Raw genomic sequence first — 26,996 nt, 5'->3', positions numbered from 1 at the left:
CTTTGTTCAATGTGTTTTTGAACCCAGATCATCTGTGTAGGTTTGGCTGATGCGGCTGTTGCATAGCACCCAATCTTTGCCCACTGGTCATACAGCAGTATAATTGTTCTATCTGCAGCAGTCTGTGGGGAATGTCTGAGAAGTTTTGCAAAAATGGTGAGGGGGGTCAGGTTCGGGAACTGGTCCCCGGGACATGGTTTGGGCCATTAATCACGTTGATGGTTTCTTATTTACGGGCACATTACAGCCTTGGGTACAGTAGCCACACGTACCTCTGCTTTACTGCTATATTTAATAACGCACAGACGGTAGGTGCATTATGTGGTGGGCAGTTGATAGGCGGGATGCATTAGTGTTAGAGCAAATGTTTGGTCTCACGTCCCCTTCCCTTCCACAGAGGTCCCAATTCTGTCTTAATGCCTTGCTCCAAGCTGAGTTCACTAATTTCAGAATTCATCAGGTCAGACTTCCACAGTTGACAAAGAGTAACTGAGCAGAACCTCAACCACTCTGCGCTGCAGGTCACGGTTCGTTGCTGAAGATAGATGATAGCTCTAGCTCACTGAAGGTACCACATATTGGTCCAGTGGCTACCGGGCTGACCACTGCCCATGATGTTTGTATTAATTGGGGGGTGGCTGAAGACCTCGAATAGTCGCACTTACACACAGGTACTTGGCAGCGTTGGCACTGGGAATAGGTGAAGGAAGCTGGAGTGGTTCTTGACGGGTGCCCTGGCCTGACAGTTAATTTTAAATTATGCACTGCCTAAAGTAAGTGTGGTGTGATACAGTGGAATTTATTTCCGTTGTCGTGTGCTGCACTGTTTGACCAATATTAGGCCATAGATGAGCATGTCCATTGAACAACAGTCCCACAGTGTCGAGGTCAGCACAGGATACGTCACGTGTTTGAGCAGCCACGACATGAGCCATGCTTCGCAGACGCCTCACACAAGCACACAATTTGATTATTTCATTATAGGACCACTCAATGCAAATACAGTTAGGGGCACAGTCTGAGGGAGAGTTCTTTCCCATGATGGGGTTGACTTCTGGAGCCAGCGAGACAATTTGAACTATACCGGCAGTCAGCATCACAGGTCCCGCCGCCCTAACATGTTTCAGTAATGCGCATGGGTAGGTTGGACATGCGCCGTATCATTGACGGATTTCGCTCCCACTGTAGTGTCATTTATAGTCTTGGAATGTCACCCACAGGGGCGCGGTCATTATGGAAAAGTCATACATAGCAATATGAAACCTTGGCAGCTAGGGATGTAGGCGGCGGGCCCTCGTTTGGCCACTAAGTGTGCAAAGACTTACTTACGATGGTGCAAGGGGCCCTCAGCAGTAGAGTTAGTTGAGTGTCATCACACCCCGATATAACGTCAGTGATAAAACGCAGGTTGTGGCCACACACGACCAGGCACTCTAGGGCAGCTGGGGCGGGAGTGTGCCAGTGCCAGGAGGGTGCGGGTTGCCTGGTTAGGGCGGCTGGTTTGGAGGGAACACTAATACAGAGCACATTTTGCATTCATAGAAGGCTGAATTGATACGTTTATGGCATGGTGCCAGTTGCTTTAGTTATGCGCATGTTTCTGGGCCGCGTCAGGAACATTCAGAATGCAATGCTGGTGGTTAGCCTGTTTCATGCTGTTCAGAAGTGTTTTAGCCCAGGCTTGGCCAAACATGGGTCATAGGCCGGTGGTCTGCGCTGGGGGGCATGTTAACAATCAGGTGAAGCGCAAGAACGGGGGCATATGGTCCATATGATCAAGGGAAACCCCGGGGTAACACTATGATAGCCACTATTTAGCAGGAGACTAATTGGCTTTCCCGGTATCCAAAATAGAGAAGAAGTTTACACGTTGGTTCTCCGCTGTGGGCACCCTGTCCTGTCTCTCCCTGGTATACTAGCAGAATTTTGGGAGGGCAAGGGTTTACAGTTGGTGGTGACTGATGGAATATGATGGGCGTACGCCAGCTGAGTGGAAGAGGAAGTAAGGGCGCCTGCAACGCTTACCTCCTCCCGCATTGGCACGGCCAGGCAGGAGTGTCTTGTCAAAGGGATTGTTCTTTAGCCAGGCAAAGGCAACTTTGGACCATCGCCTATTCAAGGTTTAAGGTCATTTCAGTCAATTCCACGGGGGATTTTAGAATGGTTGGGGGAACCTGTCCTGATGGTACATGCTGGCCGTCGGCCCGGTTGGGCGGAGACTTGTTTTGGCTGGACCTGGGAGAAGTCCTAGTTAGGCATGGATCTTTTCCTACTGGCCCTAGGGGAAGCGTTGGCTGCAGCGGGTTGTAGGGAAATAGGTCTACCTTGGTGGGGGGCCATGGTAGTGACGGTGGCCACTCCCAAGGCTGTGGAGGAGTTACAGGGCGATCCAGGGTCTGCACATACCAAGGGGTATAGCATGCAGCAGCACCGTGTGGTGCTAAGCCAGGATACCCAGGGATCTTTTAGCGTGTCCACTGGAAGACCTACGGCGCCCCGCTAACCGACAGGCGGTTGTGGGTCTGAGCAACCGGGGGCTGCCATGTATGCTCCGCCCACCCATCACGGGGGGGCGTGGTGAAGCATGTGGACTGGAGGTCCACGGATGGGAGGGGGGGGACCCTCCCAACATTTGGTGGTCACCAATTGGCGTTGCCATGGTGACTCTAGGCTTATCAGACGGGCAGGCGGCATGGGGCTGGCCTGCCCTGGGATCGCCCGTAAGATAACCCACCGTGTTTGCATATTTATTATGCTAATAAACCTGCAGCAATATTTCTCCACTTACATTCAGTGTCATGTGTTTTATTATGATTATGTACTGATGTGTGTTATGATAACGGTTGCCGATATTGGCACTATGTAAGGCTGCCCGGGGTGGGGGTTGCGCAGCGGCCCGCCCCCTTGAGGGCGGCCGCCTTAGTGCCACAGGAAGGCACAGGGGTGGGAGGTCGTGTCCCTGGGCTTGACCTAGGGAGACCCCAGTCAGGTAGCTGCTTCCGGCGGGGAGGAGCCAAGGGGGGGGGTACATATTCGGTCCCCGCCCCCTCCTCGCCCTCTTGTCCGCTCGCTTGCCTTGCCCGCCCATCCGCTTACCCGGCATCAGGAGGGACAAGAAGGGGGGGGAAGGTTTTTCTAACAACTTTCACTTTTGTGTTGCAGGAGGAGTTACAGGGCGATCCAGGGTCTGCACATACCAAGGGGTATAGCATGCAGCAGCACCGTGTGGTGCTAAGCCAGGATACCCAGGGATCTTTTAGCGTGTCCACTGGAAGACCTACGGCGCCCCGCTAACCGACAGGCGGTTGTGGGTCTGAGCAACCGGGGGCTGCCATGTATGCTCCGCCCACCCATCACGGGGGGGCGTGGTGAAGCATGTGGACTGGAGGTCCACGGATGGGAGGGGGGGGACCCTCCCAACATTTGGTGGTCACCAATTGGCGTTGCCATGGTGACTCTAGGCTTATCAGACGGGCAGGCGGCATGGGGCTGGCCTGCCCTGGGATCGCCCGTAAGATAACCCACCGTGTTTGCATATTTATTATGCTAATAAACCTGCAGCAATATTTCTCCACTTACATTCAGTGTCATGTGTTTTATTATGATTATGTACTGATGTGTGTTATGATAACGGTTGCCGATATTGGCACTAATGCATTGGTGAACATTTTGCCTGTATTACTGCAGGGGGTGCCATAGCACCTGGTTGAGTGGAAGGGCAGAGATGTGCCCATGATATTGCAGGGTGAGGGGTATGCCTATCTGCGTGCAGGGCTGGAGGTGTGACTGTGAGTGCAGGGTGAGTGAGGCGTGCGTGGTTGAGTGCAAGCTGAATGTCAAAGTTGGTGCTTTGCTGGCTGCGAGTTTGCAGTGATCGGGGTGCTTGCTTGTGAATGTTTGCTGTACTAGTCAGTGTTGGGTAATCGGGGGAAAACAAGCCATATTTAAATGATTTAAAACCCATGCAAACTTGAATGCTCAGAGGACTGCCATAAAAACACGAATCGGATGTTATTACTCCGCCTCTTTTCAGCTCAACAGAAAGCGAAGAAAGGGAGGCTTCAAATCCAGCCGTAGCAACAGCCGAACTCTCTAAAAACGAAACTATCCCACGAGAGGGCGTGTTTAGTAAAAACGTCACGGAGGCTGTTCCGGAAAATTTAAGCAGCCGCACCCAGACTAGTGGAAGTGTTTCCGTCTTTCTAATCAACTCTCCGGAGCCCGCCATTCCGTTTCTAGCTGTACTCTCGCCAGAGAGGTGAGCGCGTTTAACTTTTGTAACCTTTCCAGAGAGGCGAGCGCGTTTAAACCCCCCTGTTTGCGTCTTTTCCTTTGCACTTTTTCAGTCTATTGAACTTTAAAGAAAGTATTTATCTGGAACATTTCAACTAGAAGTTTAACATTTCTAGAAAGGTGTTAACGGGCGATTTATGTTTTGCTTGGAGTTAGATGCTAAAGAAATGTTCAAAGGCAAGAGCTGCACAGGTCTTTCTTTTCGGGTTACGAACTATTCACTTCAAAAGAAATCGCCCTCGAGAGGCGTTCCTTCCACTAGCGGGATTCTGTTATGGGATGTTGTTGAAAGTTTACTGTTACAATTCCTGCATTATTCAGGGTAATTCAGACCCAAGCGAATGTTATGGCGTACTTGCCAACATTTGGAAGTAGGGAAGGGGAGTTGTTTAGAAAATATTTCGGGGGGGGGGGGGGTTAATTTTCTGCATGGACTTGCCTTGAAATAGGTTAAATATCAGGCGGGAGAAAGCCATTTTCGGCTTTAAATTCGGTGGTCTCTCGTCTGAATCGGTTGTGTGGGGTGTGTGTGTGCGATAGGTTTTAAGGAGGGGTGGGCATTGGTTCGAAAATGCACAGTAAACCATTACCATACTTATTTCTTTTTTAGAGAACTTGAGCGATGTCACATACTCAGAAAAGCCGCAGGTGAGCTAACGAGATATGACGCACCCGTTTCAAGTCTAATGGTTTTATCTTTTATGTATTATGCAGGGTGTTTCTACAAGTGCAGGGCGAGGGGCTTCTGTGTTCGTTCAGGCTGAGTGATGGGTGCGCCTGCAGGGTGATGGCTGAGCCTTGCCTGCAGGTCGAGGGATGGGTGTGCCTGTGTGGTTGCAGAGCGGACGATTGTGTCTCTTGGAGTTCGGGTGTGGATTTGTCTGTGTGAGTTCAGGGTGCGGGTGTGTACCGTTATAAACGAAGGGCGAGGTGATGTTTCCGTGAGCGTCGGGTGATCAGCTTGCCTGTAGGAAGACGAGGTACACCTATGTGCGTGAAGGTGGGGAAGTATGTGCCTGCGCAAATGAAGCGGTGGAGACGACTTTATGTGGGCCGGGTCCCGCCGGTGCTGAGCACCCCCAGTTTTAAAAAGCAGGTGTGGAGTCGGAACCCTATCGGGCTCTCCATTTTTGCCCTCCCCACCGGTTGAAAAAAAAAATCGTACCTCTGCAGTAGCGCCACCCTTCACTGCCTTTGGGGTGACTGCGATGAGCCTCGTTAAAGTTCTTTCACAGTCTTATCATTTTAGAACTGAAGGATTGTCATATTATATTCAAGGAAGTCCTAGTTATTGCTTATGCAACTAACAACCATTGACCACGCCAATCATGTTGGCTTGCTGTATGTGTGATGTTGTTGTATTATGTATCTGGATGCAATGACAGAAGCGGCACACTATGCTAAACCCAGATTTTTTTGCTTACTTGTTTTAAGCCACGCCGTTAATTACATTGGCCATGCCCCTTTGAGAGTCTACCCCCCCCCCCCCCTCGTTTTTTCATTACACTTAACGCCCTGGGTGGAGATGTGCAGAGTTCGGGGTGTGCGAGTTCAGGGGAGAGCATTGTGCTTCTGCGCGCAGGGTGAGAGGGGTGTGTGGTTACAGGGTGAGTGGGGTGGGGTGCATGTAAGATTTTCGGTTGAGGTTTGTGTGAGTAGGCCGGGTGAGTGGCATGCATGTGTGCGCTCATTGGGAGGGGCGTGCCTGGATGCATGTAGTTTGAGCAGGGTTCTAAGACAGCGGTCCGTGCAGGTAAGAGCGGGGGGGGGGGGGGGTTGGGGGATTTCAGCTCACCAGGTACAATTAATTATTTAATTTTTCCTTGTGGTCCTCTGTCGAATCCCCCACCGCGCTTACTTGTATGGGCAGCTCCTGTTGAATGGTATTCTTGTTTAAGTGTACACAGAGCCAAGTGCTTGTGAGTATACAGTGAGTGGTGTGCTTGTGCTTGTTATTGTAGAGTGCGTGGCGTATTTGTAAGTGAGCGATGTGGCTTTGTGTACTTGAGTGAGTATACAGGGAAGTGGGTACTTGCATAAGTGCAAGATGAGGTCTTTTGTGTTTCCTGTACGAGTTACAGGGATGTTCTTGTATGTATGACTGCACGGTGGGAGGTGCGTCTGTGCCAATGTACCTGTATGCATGCAGCGTGCGGGGTGTCGCTCCGAGTGCAGAGATTTCTGTGCCAGTGCGGGGTGAGTGGTGTTATACAGGAGAAGGGGTGGGCCTGTGTGGATGCAGGAGAAGGCGGTGGGCCTGTGTGTTTGTAGGAGGACGGGTGGGCCTGTCTCTGAGTGCAGATGCAGGGGGTTGCATGTGTAAGTGCTGATAGAGGATGTGTGCCACAGGACAGGTGTTTGTGAAAGGCAGGGGAGGAGAAGTGGTTTCCCTGTATGTATGCAAGGTATGAGCAGTGGGTTGTGTGAGTTCAGAGTGATGAGTGGGACTTTGATAGTGCAGCCCATTAAGGTCATACTCACTTGTACTGACAATGCTTGTTTCTCAACTTCCTGACATTTCGACGCACTGTGAACACTTGACTTTTTGTGGTCCAGCCCACATAGTTTAACTTGTTTGGTTGCAAAAGGCCTTCTGTGTGCCTACAACCTGTCCATTGGTTGGGTTTGTCACTCTCATTTACTTGCTTCCTATTCGATGACTTTTGTTGTCTCGAATTGTACTCGGTGAGAGTGCGTGTGTTTATCAGCTCTTTTCTTCTGTCCCTAGTGTGATTCCCACTAAATTTCCCCCATGCTCAATGTTTCTCATGTGCTTCTCTCCCCAACCCTTACTCGCACTCTGCATGGTAATAGCTCTGGTGTTGCTGTCACTGTCATGTGCTTCTCGAGTACTTCTCCACTTGCTCTCTATGTTCTTCGCTAATGTGCATGCTGTATTTCTCGCTCCATGCCTGTTTCTCTCCCTTTCCGTGTACTGTCTCCTTTGTCAGCTTCATTTCCCCTCCTTGCTCCTGCTTCCCTCCTTTTTTAATTTGTGCTTTTGTACAAAAAATAGCTGCCATCTTGGATTGGTATTTAACACAAAAAAAATGCAAATGGCGCCAGTCATTTTTCTGCCACGTGCATGTACCAGTGGAATGTTGTGACCACCAGTAGTGGTCGCGCCATTTTGCTTTTTTTTTTTTTTTTTTTTTTTTTTTTAATATGAATGTATCTATTTTTGATGCTGGTGCACGACATCTGGGACAAATCAATTAGGTCACAAAGAGGAGGCCTATTCGCTTTGCCAGTGCCTGCTTCTTATTGTTCAGATGTGTTGCATCTGTGGTTTCCTTCGGAGAGCTCTGGGAAAGGTGAATTGCTCAGTGGAATCAATCCTGGAAGAGGATATATTTTTTGGAGAGAGACAGATCTTTGGAGAGACTAGTAGGTTGTGGGTAAGAAATTTGAGTGTCCTGGGGAGGATAGAGATGGCACAAAATGTGAAGTAATGTTAAACTGGCTATCATGGTTCATAACGTTATCTACCGCTATTTCATAAACAACAACGTATACAACAGTTCAGCATCGCCTATAAATGATCCGGAACCTGATCTTGGCTTCACAAGTCACAATTTCCTGCTGAAGTGTGGTATATTACATAAGCTAGGCGGTGTTGCAGTCCGGAGTATCTTTCAGTGTAGTGGGGGCTGGCTCCTCAGGGTGTCGGTGTTCAACCGATGACATACGTAGATCTGTGAGACGGCCGGTCTAAATGGCATTTGAGGGGCTTGCAGCCAAATTTGCAGGGGGCACCATTTTTTATTTCCTCACGCCATCCCAGCTGCATTGAGGTCTCTAGACCTATTGGTTTTATCCACCGCAGTGTACACGAGGAGTACAAGATCGACATTACCATCTGCTAGTCGAGGGTCTCTCACCACTTAATTCTTAGAGGACCGGTCCACTATAAATGGTGGTTCACTGCCAAGCATGAGACTGTATAGTGTGCTTACTGATGGGTGAAAGAGGAGACTCCTTGAGCTGACAAATCGGGCTCAACTCCAGAGGAATGGTATAAGGCAAGAGTGATGTAAACTCTCTTAAGTAGGTGACAGAGCTGATTGGAACTGGATGGAAGGTCAACAGGGGTGTGGAATTACTATAGCCCGAATCCCAGGACACATTGTTTGGGGTCAAGGACACGTTTCAATGTTCATTTAGACGGACCATAATTCATCTGATGAATCGCATCGAACTCAAACTAAACTGTTATTAAAATATTAATATTCTATAATCCAAATTCCCAAAGCCCATGGAGAGTTAGAACTCTATCCAGAATATATGTCCTGCCTACGGTTCACATTCATAATTAATCAGGAAATTTCCCCCACACCCAAATACATCAGAGAATATATAATGCATTAACACAATACTGCAAGTATAAAATCCAATTTCACAATGTTAGTATATATACCAGTGTGCATTAAACCATGTTTTTCTAACCCAAAGTGTATGGTAATGCGGTAAGAGAAGCCGTATCTGTGAAAAAAATAATACAAATAGTCTTATTGCTCCCTTATTAATTTAGTCCTATGGAGAATTCACTGATCCTTTCTATTTATTTGGAACGTCATTGATTGTTATTGTATATATGGTTATCTTGGTAAAGTGATTAACTGTGAAAGAGTGATCATAATGGAGACACGAGTCCTGCATGCGGCATGTAAACACCAGTCACTCAAATGCTTCAGGCATCTTTCAGAAGGTGCATAATTTGGAGAGTTCTATTCCTCCGGATGAAATGTTGGCAGTCGGATGGTATTGCCGGATTAGGCCCTAATGTTTACTAGTCCGATGTCTGGTTAGTAAGCAGCATTATCCCAGAGGCCAGCAGACTATTACAAGCTCGGTCCCTATTGTAATGATGAGCCAATGCTCTGGTCAGGTGTTCCGATGGAACAAACACACCAAAACATCTAAAATCAGTTCTTGCAGTAACCAAAGCCCCTTCTAAAGTCTTTTTAGAAAGTCTGTGTTGGGTTTATTTCACTAGTTGAATGCATGGACCGGTATCGGTAGTGTGGTCATGGATCACTCGATGCCGCACCCACAGCTCTTCACATTGAGCAAGCAACCTTTTCCCACAGACATTGAAACAAAGGAAGAGGAGTTGGTATTCACATAAACAAGTCTCACAACTACCCCTGCACCAACCTCCATGGCGTCCATATCCTTCCAATACAATTACACTGAAATATCCCATTCACAGACAATATTCTGACCTAATACTGCCTTCTGGGTGCTATTGGACTTTTTTTCAAAGATTTCAAAACTAACCTCCTCGTCATTTTTGGAGACTGACTAACCTCCCCAATCATTTTTAGTACTCTCTTCTTCCACCTCCTACTGATCAAGCAGTGCTCAACACATGCACTATACCCTCTCGCAACATTGGCAAACTGCTAGACCTCCTGTCCATGACCATGCAGTCATACAACGATCAGTGAGTATTCCACGTGCCCTCCCTCCTCAATATTGCCCCCTGTCCCAAATGAAACATTCTCTTGGCTTCTCTCCAGGATTCTTAGACCATATCCTCAAGGCCTCCACACTTTTATAACACACTATATCTTTTTATAATTTATCAAGGTATGTAAGACACTTTGGTACTCAAAATCCTATACATACTTTTTTCCAAGTATATCACGCCCACAGCCTTGCATCGTGCTTCACATACACTACTTGAAAACTGATACCTTCTTAAAAACATGATGGAAAAAACAAATCTGCTACAAATCAACAAAAGTACAAACACCTAAAAGACTTTCAACAGACCTCAGCAATGCAAAACATAATCCCCTGACTCCAACCAAACCTACAACGACTGGGATGACTAATAACCACCTTATTCTCTCTGCCATGCAAAGCTCCTAATATATCCTTCCTCTGCAAAACAGATTTCTCAACCTAATTCTTGTTTATTAGAAAAACTAGCAGATAAATGCTTGCCAAGCTCTCACTGCTCCATTTCCACCCCTACCCCATTACATCATCATAATGCCAAGCTCACATAGCCGTACTCTCTTAATATACTACATCACCCATGGGCTTATCCCAATACTCAAATCTGCAAATGTTCATGTTCCCCATTTGATCCTTTTAGACCTCAAACCTTCTACTCTGCTTCACCTTTCTCCTCCGAGACTCGCTTCTGTCTGCCCCTAACCATAATTCAAACCTGCTAAGGTTTTACCACTATTAAAGAAACCCATTGCTCACCATACTTCCTCATATAACTAGCCGTCCACTGCCTCCTATTCCATTCTTCTCTAAAATATGGACCATCTAGAGTTAAACCACCTTAAGCACTTCCTGGTCTTCAACCACTTCCTGAAACCACTTAACTCTACAGAAACAGCCGTCACATATATTGCTAATTGTATCTCCTCTGCTCATCCCAACCATCCTTCATATATCCTCCTACTAAACGATCTTGCCCCGGCCTTTGGCACTGTGACCCTTCTTGTTTACTTTACTCTCTAAAGAACCCTGTCATCATAGGCTCTGTCTTTAAATGGTTCTCCTCCCTGTCTCAACAGGACTTTCTGTTGCTTGCCAACCTCCTATGTCTCTTACCAGTGGATGCGTTTCAAGTTACTCTCTTTGAGCCCCTCCTTGTTTCTATTCATATTCCTATGGGAATTCGATTTTTCTCCATTGGTTCGTCCTAACATCCATATGCCCATGTCTTCTCATTTCCAATGATCTCACCCCGCCTCCATTCACGTGTATCTGACTGTCTCCCTGCACGTGTCGCTGTTCGGGCTTCTGCTTGGCCATATTGACCTCACTTAGACGGGTCCTATACTTTCCTTCCTCACCCATTTTTACTTTTACTCCCAGCCGAGTCTTTAAACCCCTGATGCACTAGCTTTCACCATACTGCCTACCGGGTGCTATTGGACCTTTTTCAAAGACCTCAAAACTAACCTCGTCATTTTTGGAGACTAACCTGAACCTCCATAACCCTCTTCAGTACTCATTTCTTCCACCTCCTACTGATCATGCGGTGCTCAACACATGCACTACACCTTCTCGTAACCATGGCAACCCGCTAGACCTCCTGTCGCTGACCATGCAATCATAGAACTATCGATGAGGATTCCATTTGCCCTCCCTCTCAATATTGCCCCCTGTCCCAAAGGAAACATTCTCCCGACTTCCCTCCAGGATCCTTAGACCATATCCACAATGCCTTTACACTTCTATAACTCACTACATCTTTTTAACAGTTTATCAAGGTATGAAAAACACTTTGGTACTCAGCATCCTCTACGTACGTTCTTCGTGCGTATATCAAGCCCACAGCCTTGTATCGTGCTTCACATACGCTTCTTAAACTCTGATGCACACTCTCCTAAGCGTGTGATTGGAAAAACAAATATACTTCAAATCAAAAGGAGTACAAACAAGCACTGAAAAGACTTTCAACAGCCTTAAGCAATGCAAAAACAGGCTACTTGCAAAACATAACCACCTGACTCCTAACCCACAACGACTGAGAAGACTAATAAACACCTTATTCTCTGTGCCATGCAAGACTCGTATGTCCTCCCTGTCCAAAGCAGATTTCTCAACCTACTTCTCTGATATAACTACTATCTGATAAAAGCTTGCTAAGCTCTTACTGCTCCACTTCCACCCCCCACCCCCTTGACACACCCGGACTCGCTTAATTGTACTACATCACCCACCTGGCTTATCCCCATACTCAAATCTTTCATGTTCCCCATCTGATCTTTTTAGCCCACAAACCACCTACTTTGCTTCACCTCTCTCTTCAGAGTCCCATCCCCGTCTACCCCTTAACCTTCGAACTTCAAACCTGCATAGGTTTTATAACTACTAAAGAGGCCCACAGTGCACTATACTTACCCATATAACTAGCTGTCTGTCTCCTATTCCATTCTTCTCTAAAAATATTGGAATATCTTTGGATAAACCACCTTAAACTATTCCTGGTGCCAACCACTTCCAAAACCCCCTTCAATCTGGCTTCTGAGTGCTTCGCTCAACAGAAATAGCCTTCATGTGTATTGCTAATTTGATCTCCTCTGCTCACCGCAACAATCTTTCATATATCCAAACACTAAAGGTTCTTGCCCCGGCCTTTGGCACTGTGAGCCTTCTAGCTTACATTACTCTCTAAAGAACCCAGTCATCATAGGCTGTGTCTTTAAATGGTTCTCCTCCCTGTCTCAACAGGACTTTCTGTTGCTTGGCAACCTCCTGTGACTCTCACCAGTTGGTGTGCTCCAAGTATCTGTCTTGGAGCCCCTACTTTCCTTCCTCGTCCACATTTATTTATATTCCCAGCTCAATCTTTACCCCCATGAGTCCCTAGCTTTCACCAACTTCACAAGGGACCCTGGTCACTTCTTCAGTCCTGATAGAATGCATGAAATCTATATTCACCACTCTCGTCGCCACATCAAAATGTAAGATCGGTTCCATTTGCTTAAACTCGTAGCCAAGGTGTGATAATCGCTAGTGCTCAGCAAAGTGGACTACGGTGAAAGTCTGCCAGTGGGCCCTCCACACAGTACGCCTCCCCCCCTCGCTCCCGAAGACAGTCTTAACCTTCGCCACCAGTCTCTTATCACCTGCCCAACACAGCTTGGCATTATGTTATCACCCACCAACAGGCTGGCTGGTTCTCTGCCGAGAACATAGCTACTTTCAACAGTGGCGGCCGGTATGTTTTGGAGGGAGTGGGGCGGATGAGATGCGCACACACACACCACACTCGCATCTATGCCTGCGCACACAGAAACACATCCATTCACAACACTGTTTAACAAACATTCATTCATACATGCACGCACCAAACATTAATTTAAGGGGGGAAAAAACTCTTGCCTACAGCCAGCTCTGCCTTGGAGGATCCAGGACTTAAGGTCAGCCAGTGAGGGAAGGCAGCAGGCACGTCATCGGAGTGGGATGCGGTCAGTGAGACTGCTGACCCCTCCCCACTCTGTGGTGAAGTGTCATTGACATTCAACCCTGGGCGTTTCAGGGCTTAAAACTGAAGCGCCCAGGTGCGAGGCTATCTGGGATGCTACTCCTCGTCACTGAGGGGAGGGCCTAGGGGACTTTTGCTGAGCAGAGGTCGTCACGCCCACAGGAGCTGTGCCTTTCTCAGCCCACCAAAGTTAAGCTCGGGCAGCCAGGAGCCGGCGCATTTAGCGCATATCTGGCTCCTGGCTGCCTGACCTGAAATGAACAGTGTCTCAGGCTGACCTTTGTTTAGCCTGACAGACAGTGAGGGGCAAAAGGCGGAGGGGCGTGGCCCCTCAGCCCCAATGGACTGGCCGCGTCAAACTCCTAGCACCCATCTTCAGAGCTACTTAGGGATATCCCTAAAAACTGATAGCATCACCTGCTACTCCCCACCCATGATCCGCTAATCTGCACCCCCTAATGGCAGCCAGGCTGCCTTGCGTCCCCTTTAAATTCATCGCCTTTTCACCCCTAGGATCCCTCCCATGGAACTATCCGGCCTTGTCTCATGGCCCAGCCTTCCACTTCGAGAACTGAAAACCAGCCCAGTGTATCACCGCTTGCTACTTGAAGGCAACAAATAAGAAACCTTGCTCCGCAATAGCCAAACAGTGTAATATTGTTACTTGGTAAATAAGCCCCCTATGGTAAACATATTTTTATGTTGCAGTCTTTAGTTTGTACTGATGATGTAGTGCTCAATCTTTGTTTTTTGTTCTCTTTTTTTTCTCTCCATTTCTGAACCAAGATTGTTAACCTGGTGTATATATAAATCCTCAATCCTTTTTGTCCTTTAACAACCTTAGCGGCGCCATTCTGCGAATGGAGGCTTCTGTTATGAGTTCAAGGGCAACCTGCAGTGGAAATCTTCACCCCTGCAGTCAGGATACAGGTGGCCAAGATGGGTTCTGCTGCCGGGTGGCAGTCCACAAACCAGAAATAAACCAGTGGGCTAAGCGCCGGCTGCCATTCTTCTTGTGCTCTTGAATCCAACAACTATAACCTCCGCTCTGTTAAAAAATTAATGTTGGGCGCTTCCCGCTTATCGACTTATCAGGTTTTCAACTGATAGTGAAGACCACACCTCGACTGTGCTGTAAACCTGAGCAGGAAGAAGCCTTCCAGTGACATAATGATTAGGTCTGGCTAGAGGACACTGCTGTCAGCTCATCTATTGTTTTCAATTCCATAAAATATGCATGGAGTGGGCTCACCATATGCTGTTGTCTGTTCGGTGTATTCAGCCTCCTATGGAGAGCCTGCATTTCAGCGTCCGGGAATTTTCCACATCTCAAAAGTACATCAAATCATGACATTAAAGCCTTTGTCTCGCAGATGTATTTTATACAGAAATCATTTTTTCCCACAGTAGCAGGCATTTGAAAACATTTCAGTAATAACTAAAAACGCAAGCCAGAGTTATTGGCTTTGAACAGTGTTTGTTTGCATTGGATGGGACAGTGGAGAAAAGCCAGTTATGAAAATGAGTTCATTTGGAACCGGGCATCATAGTAAAGCTGTTGTGAACTCAAGAGGTGTTATATTTGTGTCATTCGTGCTTTGATACTGAGGACCCTGGAACGTTTTTGCATCTGCCTTTTAAAGAATGTTCATTATCGTTGTTTTTTGCTGTAGAAGCTGTATTTGGTAAAATCTTACTAAACAATATTTTTTTTCAGCAAACCCAAGGAACCCATGTTTAGCGCAGGTAAGACCTTTTTAATATTTGCCCATCTCCTTTTTTTAATTTCATACAGCATACGTGTTCTGTTTTTACTACTGTAAATGCAGTGTTTTCTTTTTTTAAATCTTTTTTTTATTTACATGTAGATTAGCAGGGGTGTATCTTTCTTGCTCGTGGTGGCATATGTGCCCCTTCTTGAATCTTGCTCTATCTAGTGTTAAACTCTTATGATATGCAAGTGCCATGACGCTTGCAATAAGACACCACATAATGACTTATTTCAGAAGTGTTAACCATTTAAATAAAGCATGCCACAAAATAAGTAAATTCTAATGAGCTCACTGTTTTAGATTAGTCGTATGAAGCGCTGACTTGACGCTACCAGAGTCCCATGTTGTTCCCATACACCATGCTGGTATGAGGTGAAGATGCATGTGCAAAGGTTGACAATTTAATTTGATAGCTAAGGGGCACATTCCAGGTTCATAATTTGTATTGTTACTACACACAATATACACCATAAATTAGGGTTCACTCAAGCAGATCCCACCGATCAGCTTTGCCGTAGCGGGGTCTGGGCCCTGCCTACGTCAGCTGTAGCTAGGTTTGTGGCTCGTTGTGCCCGTGATGCCTATTAGCCTGCCCGTTAGCCTGTAGCCCCTAAAATGACCGTTGTTGCCGGTTTAACCTGTAGTCTATTTCTGCCTTAGTTACATTTTTGCCTAGTGTAACCTCTTGCCAAGTTTTACCTTTAACCTTTAAGTTTTTTCTTCTGCCTTTCATTTTGAAGTTCCTGGTTCGTCCATTGTGCCGTTCATGAGCCGTTCTCTTCTTCCTCCTCATTTCAACCTCCCACTTCCCCGCCCCCTACTTCTTCTTTTTTAGTTTTTTTTTAGTTTTTTTTTTTTTTTAATAAAAAAAAAAAATTACCGAATTTTATATAGCGTGAACTTGACCCGGTATCGGAGCGCTTTACATAGCACCAGTTGCGTTACACGAGGACACATTCATTTTTGTTAGGCACGGAGAGTTTATGTGATTTGCCCAGAAACACAGGATGTTCAGCGTCATTGCCTAGACTTGAACCCAGTTCCCCAGGTTCAAGGTTGACCGTCCTAGCGGTTAGGCCAACTCCTCTCCCCTACTTAATGGAGGCCACAGTTCGGCAGCGCCACCTCCATGCCAAAGGCTAGCCAGTCTGCACCCAGACCCCACCAGGAACCCTGACCATTTGCCCACCCACAGATACTCTGCTGCAGAACTCCGAGCTTTGAACCCCGGACACTGCAACAGCTGCTGCCTCACATCTATTTGCTCAGTGGCAGTACCGTTCACCTGCCACTGCTGTCTCTTCACCTGTAGCTTGGGACCTCCTGCCCCACAGAAACCCACGCCGACCGCGATCGCCCCGGAAGCACTCTCATGCTCCTGCTCAATACCCGATCTCTTTGCAAACACACCACCAAAGTCTGGCCCTCGCCCCCGAAGTTATCTTAATCATAGACCTGACTAAACTCCTCCACCGCCCCAACATCGCAACGGCTACAAGATGAGAGAAAGGGAACGCCCCAGCAAACATGGAGGAGGCATCGCAATCATCCACAAAAACAATCCGCTGCACCACCAGCGGAGAATCCTCCACACAGATCATGGAACAGCTCAATTTCCAACTCCACACCGATAGAAACCAGCATTTAGAATGCAACGGTCTCGGCATTGTTAAAGTTAGAGCTATTGGCATTGCTCATGACATTATTTTTGTTTTTAAAACATTTAAAGAAACGGCATTGTTATTTACAATGTCAATCGCTTAATCACTCTCAAATGCGAGACCTATTGCATTTGCACCCACACACAGAGCCACACACACAAATAGAGCCACCCACACACACAACCTCCTGGGAGCATGCCCACTACAGCGCTATGATCATCCACCTTGTCTACAGTGAGATTTTGTGACACACAAGTGTCAAAGTGAGTTTCTGCAATCCCTTATAAGACTGTGTGGGTGATGTCCCTCTTACAATTCATGTTTCAACCTATAAAATGAAAAAAGATAGGCGCAGAGTTCTGAATGCTCGCCTTTAACATAGATTCCCTGTAAGCTATGCAGGTGCAGTTTACCAATATGCTCATCTATATTGAAGATTTTAAAAAAAATAGTTGGAGGTTACAGCCCCATAAACTTGCTAAAAAGAGTTAAATACCACCAATCCCCTGCACATTCGCATTAGACCAAGCCAACGCCCTGTAAAAACCAATGCCAAAGGTGAGCTTTGATGTGTGCACTTTGTCAGTGTCTGCAAGGCAAGCTGTATTGGAGTATGGACTTGAAGCTCCGCCCACTCCCCACCCATATTTTTAATTGGCTTGTCTCATGGTCCTCTGTAAATGCTGCCTTCTGATTAGTCAACAGGCGGCTTCTGATTTGTTAACAGGCTTGTTAGTACCTCCTTAGTACCGGATTCCTTTCATTTGTAACCTTCTGTTGTTACACGGTATGTCTTACTTAGTCTGTAAGCACTATTTTCTTTAATGAGTTTCTTCTACTGCAGGTACGACATGCTTTCCTGCAACAGACGGCGTGCCATGCGTGCTTTCACTCTCCAAGCAGCCCGGGACAATGGCAGACGCTTTATAAAAAAAAAAAAATCTTGCATTTACAAGAGTTTGAGCTATTGGCATTGTAAATGACCACACCTTTTATTTAGGTGTTAATTATCAAAAACGATAAATAAAAGGCATTGCCATTTACAATGACAATAGCTTAAACTCTCGAACATGCGAGACCTATTGCATTGAAATGCGTGTTCTATAAGGCAGCTTTCACCTTCCCCCAAGTCAATCAAGATATTGCATTCAGTAAATAGATTTGGCGGCGTGTCTCTATAGCACTCTATCTACACATATTTAAGGAACAAAGGTATTGACAGTGCGATGTAGGCTCTCACCCAAGCACGCCTTTGTAACTGTAATGAAAAATGCTCTACAAACCATCAGCAATAACAAGCCTATAATAAAGGACTGTCCGCGCTGCACATACACGCTTCCAATGCCATATAACGAGGTACAAAACAATACTCCGCCGTGTGATAAAATACAATAGGTCTCGCCACTGGCATCTCTGTGTGCACAATAAATAACAAAAGTTAGAGAAAAGACAGTCGCCCGCATTCTGATGCTTTACAAGCGTTTGGGCTCTATTTCAACTTTCCAACACTGCGTATATAATTTTGTGCGACCCAATAATGGATTTTGTATACCACATGCTTCCAGAATACCAAGAGTATGTGTGGTTGCTCGTGCGCTGCTGTGTCTGTGCACCATGTGATTTTCTATGTCTAGGCTCTTTCTCCCCAGGCCACTTAATGGAGTGCGTGATTTTGCATAAAGCACTCCTACCGCGTCTTGCTAACTAACACTGGGCGGCAGTGAACAAAAGATCAAACTCTTTGGCGGAGCCAACAATATTTTAAGCTTACCCCAACTTCAGTCTGTGTGCGTTTCGTTACCATACGAAAGATAACGGCCAGCACTCCCCGCTCGTGTCAAAACAAACCGGAGAGCAGTTTGTACAGAGGCGTCTAGCGGAACCGCTAAACAAGTGGCGTAACCAATTACAGTTTGGGCACCATATGTTTCGTTGAGAGTGCAAACACCAATTCTATAGAGCTAACCAGGGGGTGAAAAATAGGCTGTTAATTCCAAACTGTCTTCGCGTTTCTTTCTTTCTCGATCTGCTTGCCTCTCTCCCAATCTGCTTCCCCCAAGTTTCCATAACTCGCCACTTACACCCCTGTCGTTTGCCTGCCCTGCCCCATCATGCCTCTTCTGCACACCCCCTGCCATTTTCTGTCTACCATGACTGTTGAATGCTCAATGTCTACAAACCTCCCCGAAGGCTGGCCTACTTTTCTCCCCATTTTACTTCTTTACCTGCCTTTTTGGAAGCCACTCGCGCGCCACCACAACCAGATATAAAGCTCGTGGCCACCCACGCTTTTCTCTGCCTGCCTTCCATCCCTGCAACCTCCAGCCGCCCACCTGAATCTACCTCCCCGCCCACCCTTTCAAAACATGGGCAAATGTAACTCCGTACCGTGGCCTTTATTAACGGTAGATAGAGATGAAGGCTTCAATATATGCATGAAAATCAGTTTTCTCGTCCTGAGAAAAGTTGGAAATCCCACAGTGAATTTATGGTTAATGTCCCTGCGCAGTTTGCGTTAAGTTGTAACCTTTGCATGAGTACCGAAGAAAAAAGCGTAAGTGGGGAAGGACCCCCTCATTGGAGGACTTCCAACCCAAACGGATAACAATGGTATGGCTTGAGTGGTTTTCCTTGCCTCGAGGGCTGCAAACATCGAGGGAGTAAAATCTAAAACGCAGTGCATGGGAAAGGCTGAAGGCCTGGGAGTCGTGGAAATGCACTATACACATCTCAAGCTCACTAGTCAAGAAAACATCCATGGTGCACTTAAGGATCCAGGCTCGGGGTGCACACGCTATACTGAGCGAACGACTATACTTCCCCGTGGATAGTAACAATTCACCTGTAAACAAAGGCGGTAACACGCATCGCAAGGCCGGCGGCAGTATGTGCTATCTGCCTCGCTTGCTCCCGCTTTCGAGCCTGTATACTTGGCCTGTACGCCTCCACTGCGTGCACCTGCGCATACTTACCCCGAGGTGACCCAAGCAGAGCGCGGTCCTTGGTGGGCTGGTCCGCTGATCTCTGGGCCCCCGCTCCAGCGGGGTGAGAGGGAAGGGGTCTGGCTCCAGGTGTGCTCGCCCACCACTGCCCTCAAATGCATTTATGTGACCACTCTGGGCCGACACTGGGCCCCTCCCCCTGAGCGGGTCCCGTGGAGAGGCAGCCTAGAGGCGAAGGACGATACACTGCCTCCTACGTGGTGCACATTGAATAAAAGGCCTATCTACATACTCCGTAGTTACAGCGTTTTCATTACGTACGCAGAAAGTGCACACTTATTCAAACACGGCTCACCCGCTGCACATTTGTTCTACGTGTGTATTTAGTCACGGCTGGCATGAAGAGCAGGGGCGAGTGTAGGCGGAGGGGGCATCACATGTTGCAGACAGTTGTTTTAACAGGGGGCAGGCAGCCTGGAACCCCGCCGCCTTTCTCCGAGGCGAAGCAGAAATGCCTCGGAGAAAGGCAGCAGCGGTTTCAGATTCGGGGGCGTGTTTTTCTTTTTCTCTCCTCTTGCCATTTGGCTGAAGGAGATAATCAAAAAAGTAGCAAAAAACACGCCCCCGAATCCGAAAAGGACGGGGCCTGTTCGGAGAGACAAACCTCTTCTCCAATGGCTGGCCAGCATTCAAGAGGCCAGCCAATGGAGAAGAGGGGCGGGTTCAAGCCCCTCTTCTCCAAAACATTAAATCTCCGGACTTCCGGTTCTGCCTTCGGCAGACCGGATGGTCCCTCGACCTAAAAATGATCATCAGAAACACCCTCGCCTACAGATCGCCAGGACCACGCTTTTGCTAGGCTATCATAGACTTAATCGCCCCACTAGCCATCCAGTCCAAGCACATCTTCCTCTGAGACCTCCACTTCCACCTGGAAGACGACACAAACCATGCCAACCTCCTGAAACAAATGGAGAACATTGGCTCACCCAGTTGGTCACAGACCCCACACACCGAGCAGGACTCACACTGGACCTAATTTTCACTGCCAGTGAAAGAATCGTACACCCATGTCACAGAACTCACCTGGACCGACCACTCCATCAGCTTCACCATCGCAGGATCACAATCCACCGCCACCAGCTCCCTCAACGCCCCTTCCGCAGCTGTAACAAAGTGACACAGACCTGATGGATGCCCTCCACAGCACCCAGCCCGACCCTGACACCGACCTGCAACAAGCAGTCCAGAACTTCACCACCTGGTTCACCAACGCCGCTGACAGTCACCCCATCAAACACGCCACGAACCGTAGATCCACCGAACAAGCCTGCTGGTACACACCACAACTCATGGCTATGAAACGTGGCTGCAAACCACTGAAGAGAAGATGGTGCACCAGCAAAGGCACCACAGACCGATCCACCTTCAAGTAAACCCCCAACAAATAAAACAAACTAATGTGAAAAAAGAATCCCTAGCAAACCGCATTGAAGCAAGCACCAACCACACCTAGGAACTTTTTAGCATCGTCCGAGTTCTCTTGCCCCACAGCCACCGAGAACACAATTCCTCCCTCAAAGGAACTCTGCGGCGCTACAGCTGACTATTTTCACAACAAGATATTTACAACAACTTAGGACCCCAACCCACTAACCTCCACGTCCTCCTTGCTTCAACGGAAGCCTCCCCTGATCAGCCACAGCACGGATAACCACAGTCATCATGAACTCCATCCATCCTGGAGCACCAAATAATCCCTGCCCTCACCTCCTCTTCAATCTCGGAGGCAAGGATATCAGCCGCCAACTCTCCACCATCCTCAACTCATCCATTACCACAGCCACCTTTCCCAATGCTTGGAAACATGCAAAAGTCAAACCTCTCCTCAAGAAACCCTCCACCTACCCCAGCGAACTCCAGAATTACTGCCCCATTTCACTGCTCCCTTTACCTCCCTAAGTCCTTGAATACCAACAGCTCACCGAACACCTGGAGAGAGACGACCTGCTCAACACCTCCCAATCTAGTTTCTGTGCCAGCCACTGCACCAAGACTGCTCTGATCGCTGCCACTGATGACATCCTCGACAGGAGATTTGGAGGCCCTAATCCTCCTCGATTTCTCAGCAGCGTTCAACACCATATCCGACCACACACTTATCAAGAGACAGCACCACATCAGAATCCATAGAGATTACTCAGCTGGGTCGCATAGTTCCTCATGGGATGAACGCAAAGAATCCGCCTCCCTCACTTCGCCTCAGAACCCAAGAGCACCATCTGCGGCATTCCCTCAGCCCCACCCTCTTCAAAACCTACATGACAGCTTTCGCTGACATTGTCAGACCCACCCACCTCCATCGTATCCAGCGTCACCCAGCTCATCCTCTCGCTCTCAGACGACCTCACCACCACGAAGACCAACTTCTCCAATTGCATTAAGAACATCACCGACTTGATGAAGACCAACTATCTGAAGCTCAACACTGACTAGACCGAAGTGCTGATCTTTGACAACAACACTTCTTCTTGGAATGACACCTGGTGACCTGCCAAATTCACACCCACTGTCGCACCTACAGACCACGCCCGCAAACTCCTCATCATCCTAGACCGCTTGTTCACCAAGAAGTGACCGTTCAACCAAGTCTCCTCCACCTACTTCGACACACTCCACATGCTCTGAAGATTCTTCAGATGGTTCCCCATCGGCATGAGAGAAAGTCACTCAAGCCCTAGTAACCAGCCAGCTGAACTACGGCAACGCACTGTATGCAGGAACCACCACCAATCACATAAAGAGACTACAGACGATACAGAACTTAGCTGCCAAACTCATCCTCAACTTGCACATCCAAACCCACATCGCCCTGCACCTTATGGACTTCCACTGACTACCCATCCAGAAAAGATGGCAATTCAAGATGATGACAGACGCCAACAAAGCCTTCCATGACCTAGGACCAGCATACATCAACCACCGCCTGAACTTCTACCAACCATTCAAAGACCTACATTCCGACGCCCTTGCACAGACACCATGCATTTGCTGAAGCCGCAGCGTAGGTCGTTACTTCTACCATGCTGCTAAATCCTGGAACTCCCTACCCCTCCACCTCCGGACATCAAGCTCAGTTTGCGGATTTCAGAAAGGGACTCAAGACCTGGCTGTTGCACTGAGCCCACAATGTAGCACCTGGATACCATCACGGGTGGCTAGTAGCGCTATACAAATATTGATTGTAGCCTCTATAATGAGCAGGAGGCAACCGGTGATATGTTTTGCTGCTTTGCAATTCTTTACCACACGTCTACTATTGCTATGACAACCTAGTGGTGCTCTAACTCCCAAATTTATACCTGGAAAGTGTGTAAGTCTAATGATGACCTCTTGTCTAACCCTGGCCACTGGTCCTTATTTGGAAACCTAATGATATAGTGCTCCTACCTAGAACATATCAAGGGGAGCTCATCGATTGAAAGGGACAGTGGATCAAAATAAACTACATCTCAAAATGGTCTTTCTTTCTCTTTTAGCATGCACCAACTTGTGACTACATCAGGCGCCTCGTGTAGTCACATGATGGTGCATGTTGAAAGAGAGGGACCATATTGTTGTATGGTGCACTTACCTCTCCCTGTGCTTAACAATCCCCAGTGAAGTCAGTAGCTCAGACAGTAAAGTACTTGCTGCTGCAAACTAAGCACAACCAGCAAGTCCGAGGTCTGTGTCGTGGGACTTTTCAGCCATCTGAATTAGGTAGATCGAATATTCTGGAGCTGGCAGGTTAGTTAACATCATGTGTACAGAAACTGCAACATAAGCAAATCAGTACTCTCTTATAATACAAATTACTTATTTATGTAAAGTTCTGTATCGAGTTTGCACAGCATGAAATAACATGTTATATAGTAACGTGTGAAATTGAGAAGTAATTGAAAAATATATAAAATTGCATACAACTAGTTTTGTGGAATCTCTAGAAGACTGGTTTAAGGAGAATGTCTCCCACAAGTCATTTTCTGATTGAACCCTGTATCCTTTAAAACAGTTTCTGCCGGAACCAGTCCCCTGGAGAATTGTGTAACTTTTGCATGCAATGAAATTAACATTTTGTGAATTTTGCACGCAATGAAAAATGTGAACACTACCAGTAGTTACCTAAATTGGGGACAATAGCTTAATAGAGCCGTTCATGAAATTCGATGTTATCCTCATTGCTCATATGTATATCTGTATGGTTTGGAATTGCTAAAGCGCAGACCTTGCTGGCTAGCAAAGTAGTGCTTTGAAGTGGGAAACCACCAGTGGGGATACCTGGGGATAGGGTTGTAGGTCAGAGGGAGAAGATGGAGCTAGTGGAAGCGGGGAGAGAAATCCACCATCAGCCTATCTTAGTTTCTTGAAGAGTTGAGTTTTTAGGTTTTTTCAGAAGCTTAAGACAGTTGTTGCTGTTTTGATACGTAGGCTGAGAAGGTGTTTACTCATTCCGGATGTGTTTATTCATTCCGGCAGTGTCTAATTTGTAATCTGATGTCGGAGCTCCTGGTCTTGAGTTGACTTCCAGATATTGTTAGTTTGTTTAGAAGGTAAACAGGGGTTGTAGTGTAGAGGGCCTTGCATGGGATGCAGTTGTTCCGTGCTTGCAGGGGGGGCTCAATTGAGATCCTTCAACAAAGGGCGATGTTGTCCGATTACTTCAGCTCATTGCTATATTGTTTCTGAGATTTCAGTCCTAAATTAGTGAGTTTGATATTCTCTGAAGATTATTTTCTGAAACGATTCCCCTGTCATACAGAAGTAATTTGACTTTCTTAAAACCTTAGAGGATCTAGAAGACATTAACATTTAATCAGTACCAGCATAGATGATTTCCCCAGTAGCCTTGGTATGGATTAAAACAATACTTCAATATTTAGATGCTTAAAAGAATACTTGATGATTTATACACTTTTTTTCTTTGTTACTCTCTTGGGGCAAATCCTGTTTTTGGAGTAAACTAGATACTCCCATTTAACCTCCTATGCCTTTTTTAAAAAAATTGATCAGTACAGGAATTCCAATTGCAACAGTGCCATATTTGTGATTCAAGACAAATACCAATTTTAAATTGCGATATGGTTGTTTTGTATTTCCAGAGACTTTCAATGTGATTACCTTTTTCAGAAGATATTTGACTTTCTGAAAAGTAGCCCTAATTGCCAAGTTTCCTTATGAATATCCTTGAACCTCCTGAAGTGTCAATTAGATTGGACCCACTTTAGTGACGCAAAAGTGGAAGTCTATTCAAGATGGTATGCAAGGAAAAGGAGGAATAACTGATAGCGGTTCACCTTCTCCAACATATGTTGTCAGTTATGACCATTCTGCTTGTTAGAAATGCACCTTGTATCTAGCTGTAGCTATATATATGTGTATACATGCACTAGCAGAAAATCTGTACTGGCACGCATGAAAATGGCACAAATACAATGCCTTAACCTTACTAACTTACAAGTTATCCATCCTCAAACAAGACTCAGCAAATTGATGTACATCCAGACAAATATGGCCTTTCTTTGCAAATACTTTCAGTATTTCAAATTGGGATTGCCGTACCGATCATGTACAGGATCATCCACGGGCACACACGCAAATGCACATCAATTGTTGGGACCCCATATTTCCTTGCCGCTGTCGCTCATTGTCTAACAATGGGCCAATGATACCGTAGTCGCTCTCCAAGCTCCATTCTTATGGCGGTCTTATGGCTTTTTTTCTTAGCAGCACCCGAGTGGGGGACACCGAGCAGCATTGTCATGGTGCCGCCCTAGCCTTCTGCTTAGGATTCTTGGCAGCTAGCCCACAACATGCAGGTTTGTAACACACATTAGCCTACCTAGAGCAGTTGGCAGCCAAGGACAAGCAAGATACCATCAAGGCTACACCTTGCCCTCTCCATTTATAGACCTTCACCTGTTGATCGAGTCGTTCCGTTCGACAGAGCATGTTTGATGGAGCCTTTCAAAGCATCGGAGTGAGCATTAGCAATAGTCTTGACAACACACTTGTGCACACACCAATAACCCTAGGTGCACGCATCAGTATAGGGCCTGGCGTTGACTTCCCTCAAGGGTTATTTTACTATTCTAACTTCAAGATCACTTCTTTCACCACGAACACTGTTAAATTAGAGCAAAGTTCATGTTCCTGCACTTTGAGTTTGTATCCATTACATCGAATAGTTGCATATTGCGGTTTGTGGAAGATCCTTATTGGCTCTGCACCTGATCTCTGCATTGGACTTTCTTTTGGCATTCAGAAAAAGGAAAATCGGATCACCTTTAGAAAAATGCAAAAAAACATGTTGCCTAATAAGATTTCTTTTAATTAGGTTTGCTTATATGCCTTGTGCAGCCCTATTAGCGAGTTTCCTCTTTCCCATCTCTCACAGGCTCACTTCAAAACTGTGTGAATGGCTTCTTCGGTATCAAATGATGGTAGATGGCAAAATGGTGCTTACCTACTTTTTCTTATCCACTGGAGATTAAGCTATTCATCTTGAATCTCCTTCCCAACCAACCTGTTCTCCCATCCCCATTTGTTCTCAACCTTAAAATTTACTATGAAAGCGAAAGGAGTCTTATCACTTACCCTTCAAAATCTGTCCCTGTGTTTCCCCCTATAGATTTCAAGCAGAAGGTCTCAAGCGTATACAATCATCTACTATCTCCCTCGACTGCTGATAAACCATCCGCACAATCTTGCGTTTTAATTCTTTTTCTCAACTTGACCATCTATTCAAAATGGCTCAAAAACAAGCCTGCCTTTTACTCTCCAATCCCCTCATCTTTACCGTCCCCATGGTTGAGATTTCTTGTACAGATCGAGTCATGAAGACTTCATAGACTTAGAGAACTTTTTTAAACTACTTGAATTGTCTAGTAGCATCTTACATTCACTTTTAGTGCATGATAGGACCATCTGTGGACATCCACTCTGAACACCCTATGTATAATTTGATATAACCTTTGTAAAATGGTAAGAAGGCTCAGTGATCCAAGTGCTTGCTGCTGGCAAAATAATTCCATTCTACTGAGGTAAGTAAATTGAGTTCCATTTAATTGGGTAATTCTCATCCTTTTATTTAGAGAGCTTATTGACCGCAACACTGGTATAAAGCATTTATCATTTTAAAAAAATAAGTGTTTGTAGAAAGCCATTTTTTTGATGCCCATCATTAAGTGAATACTACATTGGGTACATTGAGGGAATCCAATTATGAGGATGCATACTTTTGATTATATGGGATTTGTAAAGTATGAAAATGTTTAAATGTATTGTTTCTAGTAAATATATAAATAGGCACCACAAGTAATTT

General features: G+C 46.4%; 1 protein-coding gene across 12 annotated transcripts in view; it reads left to right on the top strand.

The window, feature by feature from the left end:
* The window catches only part of EML1 (EMAP like 1), an 889,011-nt gene that overhangs the window by 695,404 nt on the left and 166,611 nt on the right, over nucleotides 1-26,996 (top strand). For 10 of the 12 annotated variants that reach the window (XM_085626396.1, XM_085626393.1, XM_085626400.1 and 7 more), the window contains one exon: nucleotides 14,976-15,004. In XM_085626396.1, coding sequence (XP_085482522.1) covers nucleotides 14,976-15,004 — 29 coding nt within the window. Of the gene's footprint in view, nucleotides 1-4,123; nucleotides 4,259-4,903; nucleotides 4,942-14,975; nucleotides 15,005-26,996 lie in introns of those variants that run through there. The other 2 variants (XM_085626404.1, XM_085626403.1) reach the window with 1 other exon arrangement.

Source organism: Triturus cristatus, chromosome 9 (assembly GCF_964204655.1).
Source record: "Triturus cristatus chromosome 9, aTriCri1.1, whole genome shotgun sequence".
NCBI lineage: Eukaryota > Metazoa > Chordata > Amphibia > Caudata > Salamandridae > Triturus > Triturus cristatus.
This window is presented reverse-complemented; position numbering and strand designations above follow the sequence as displayed.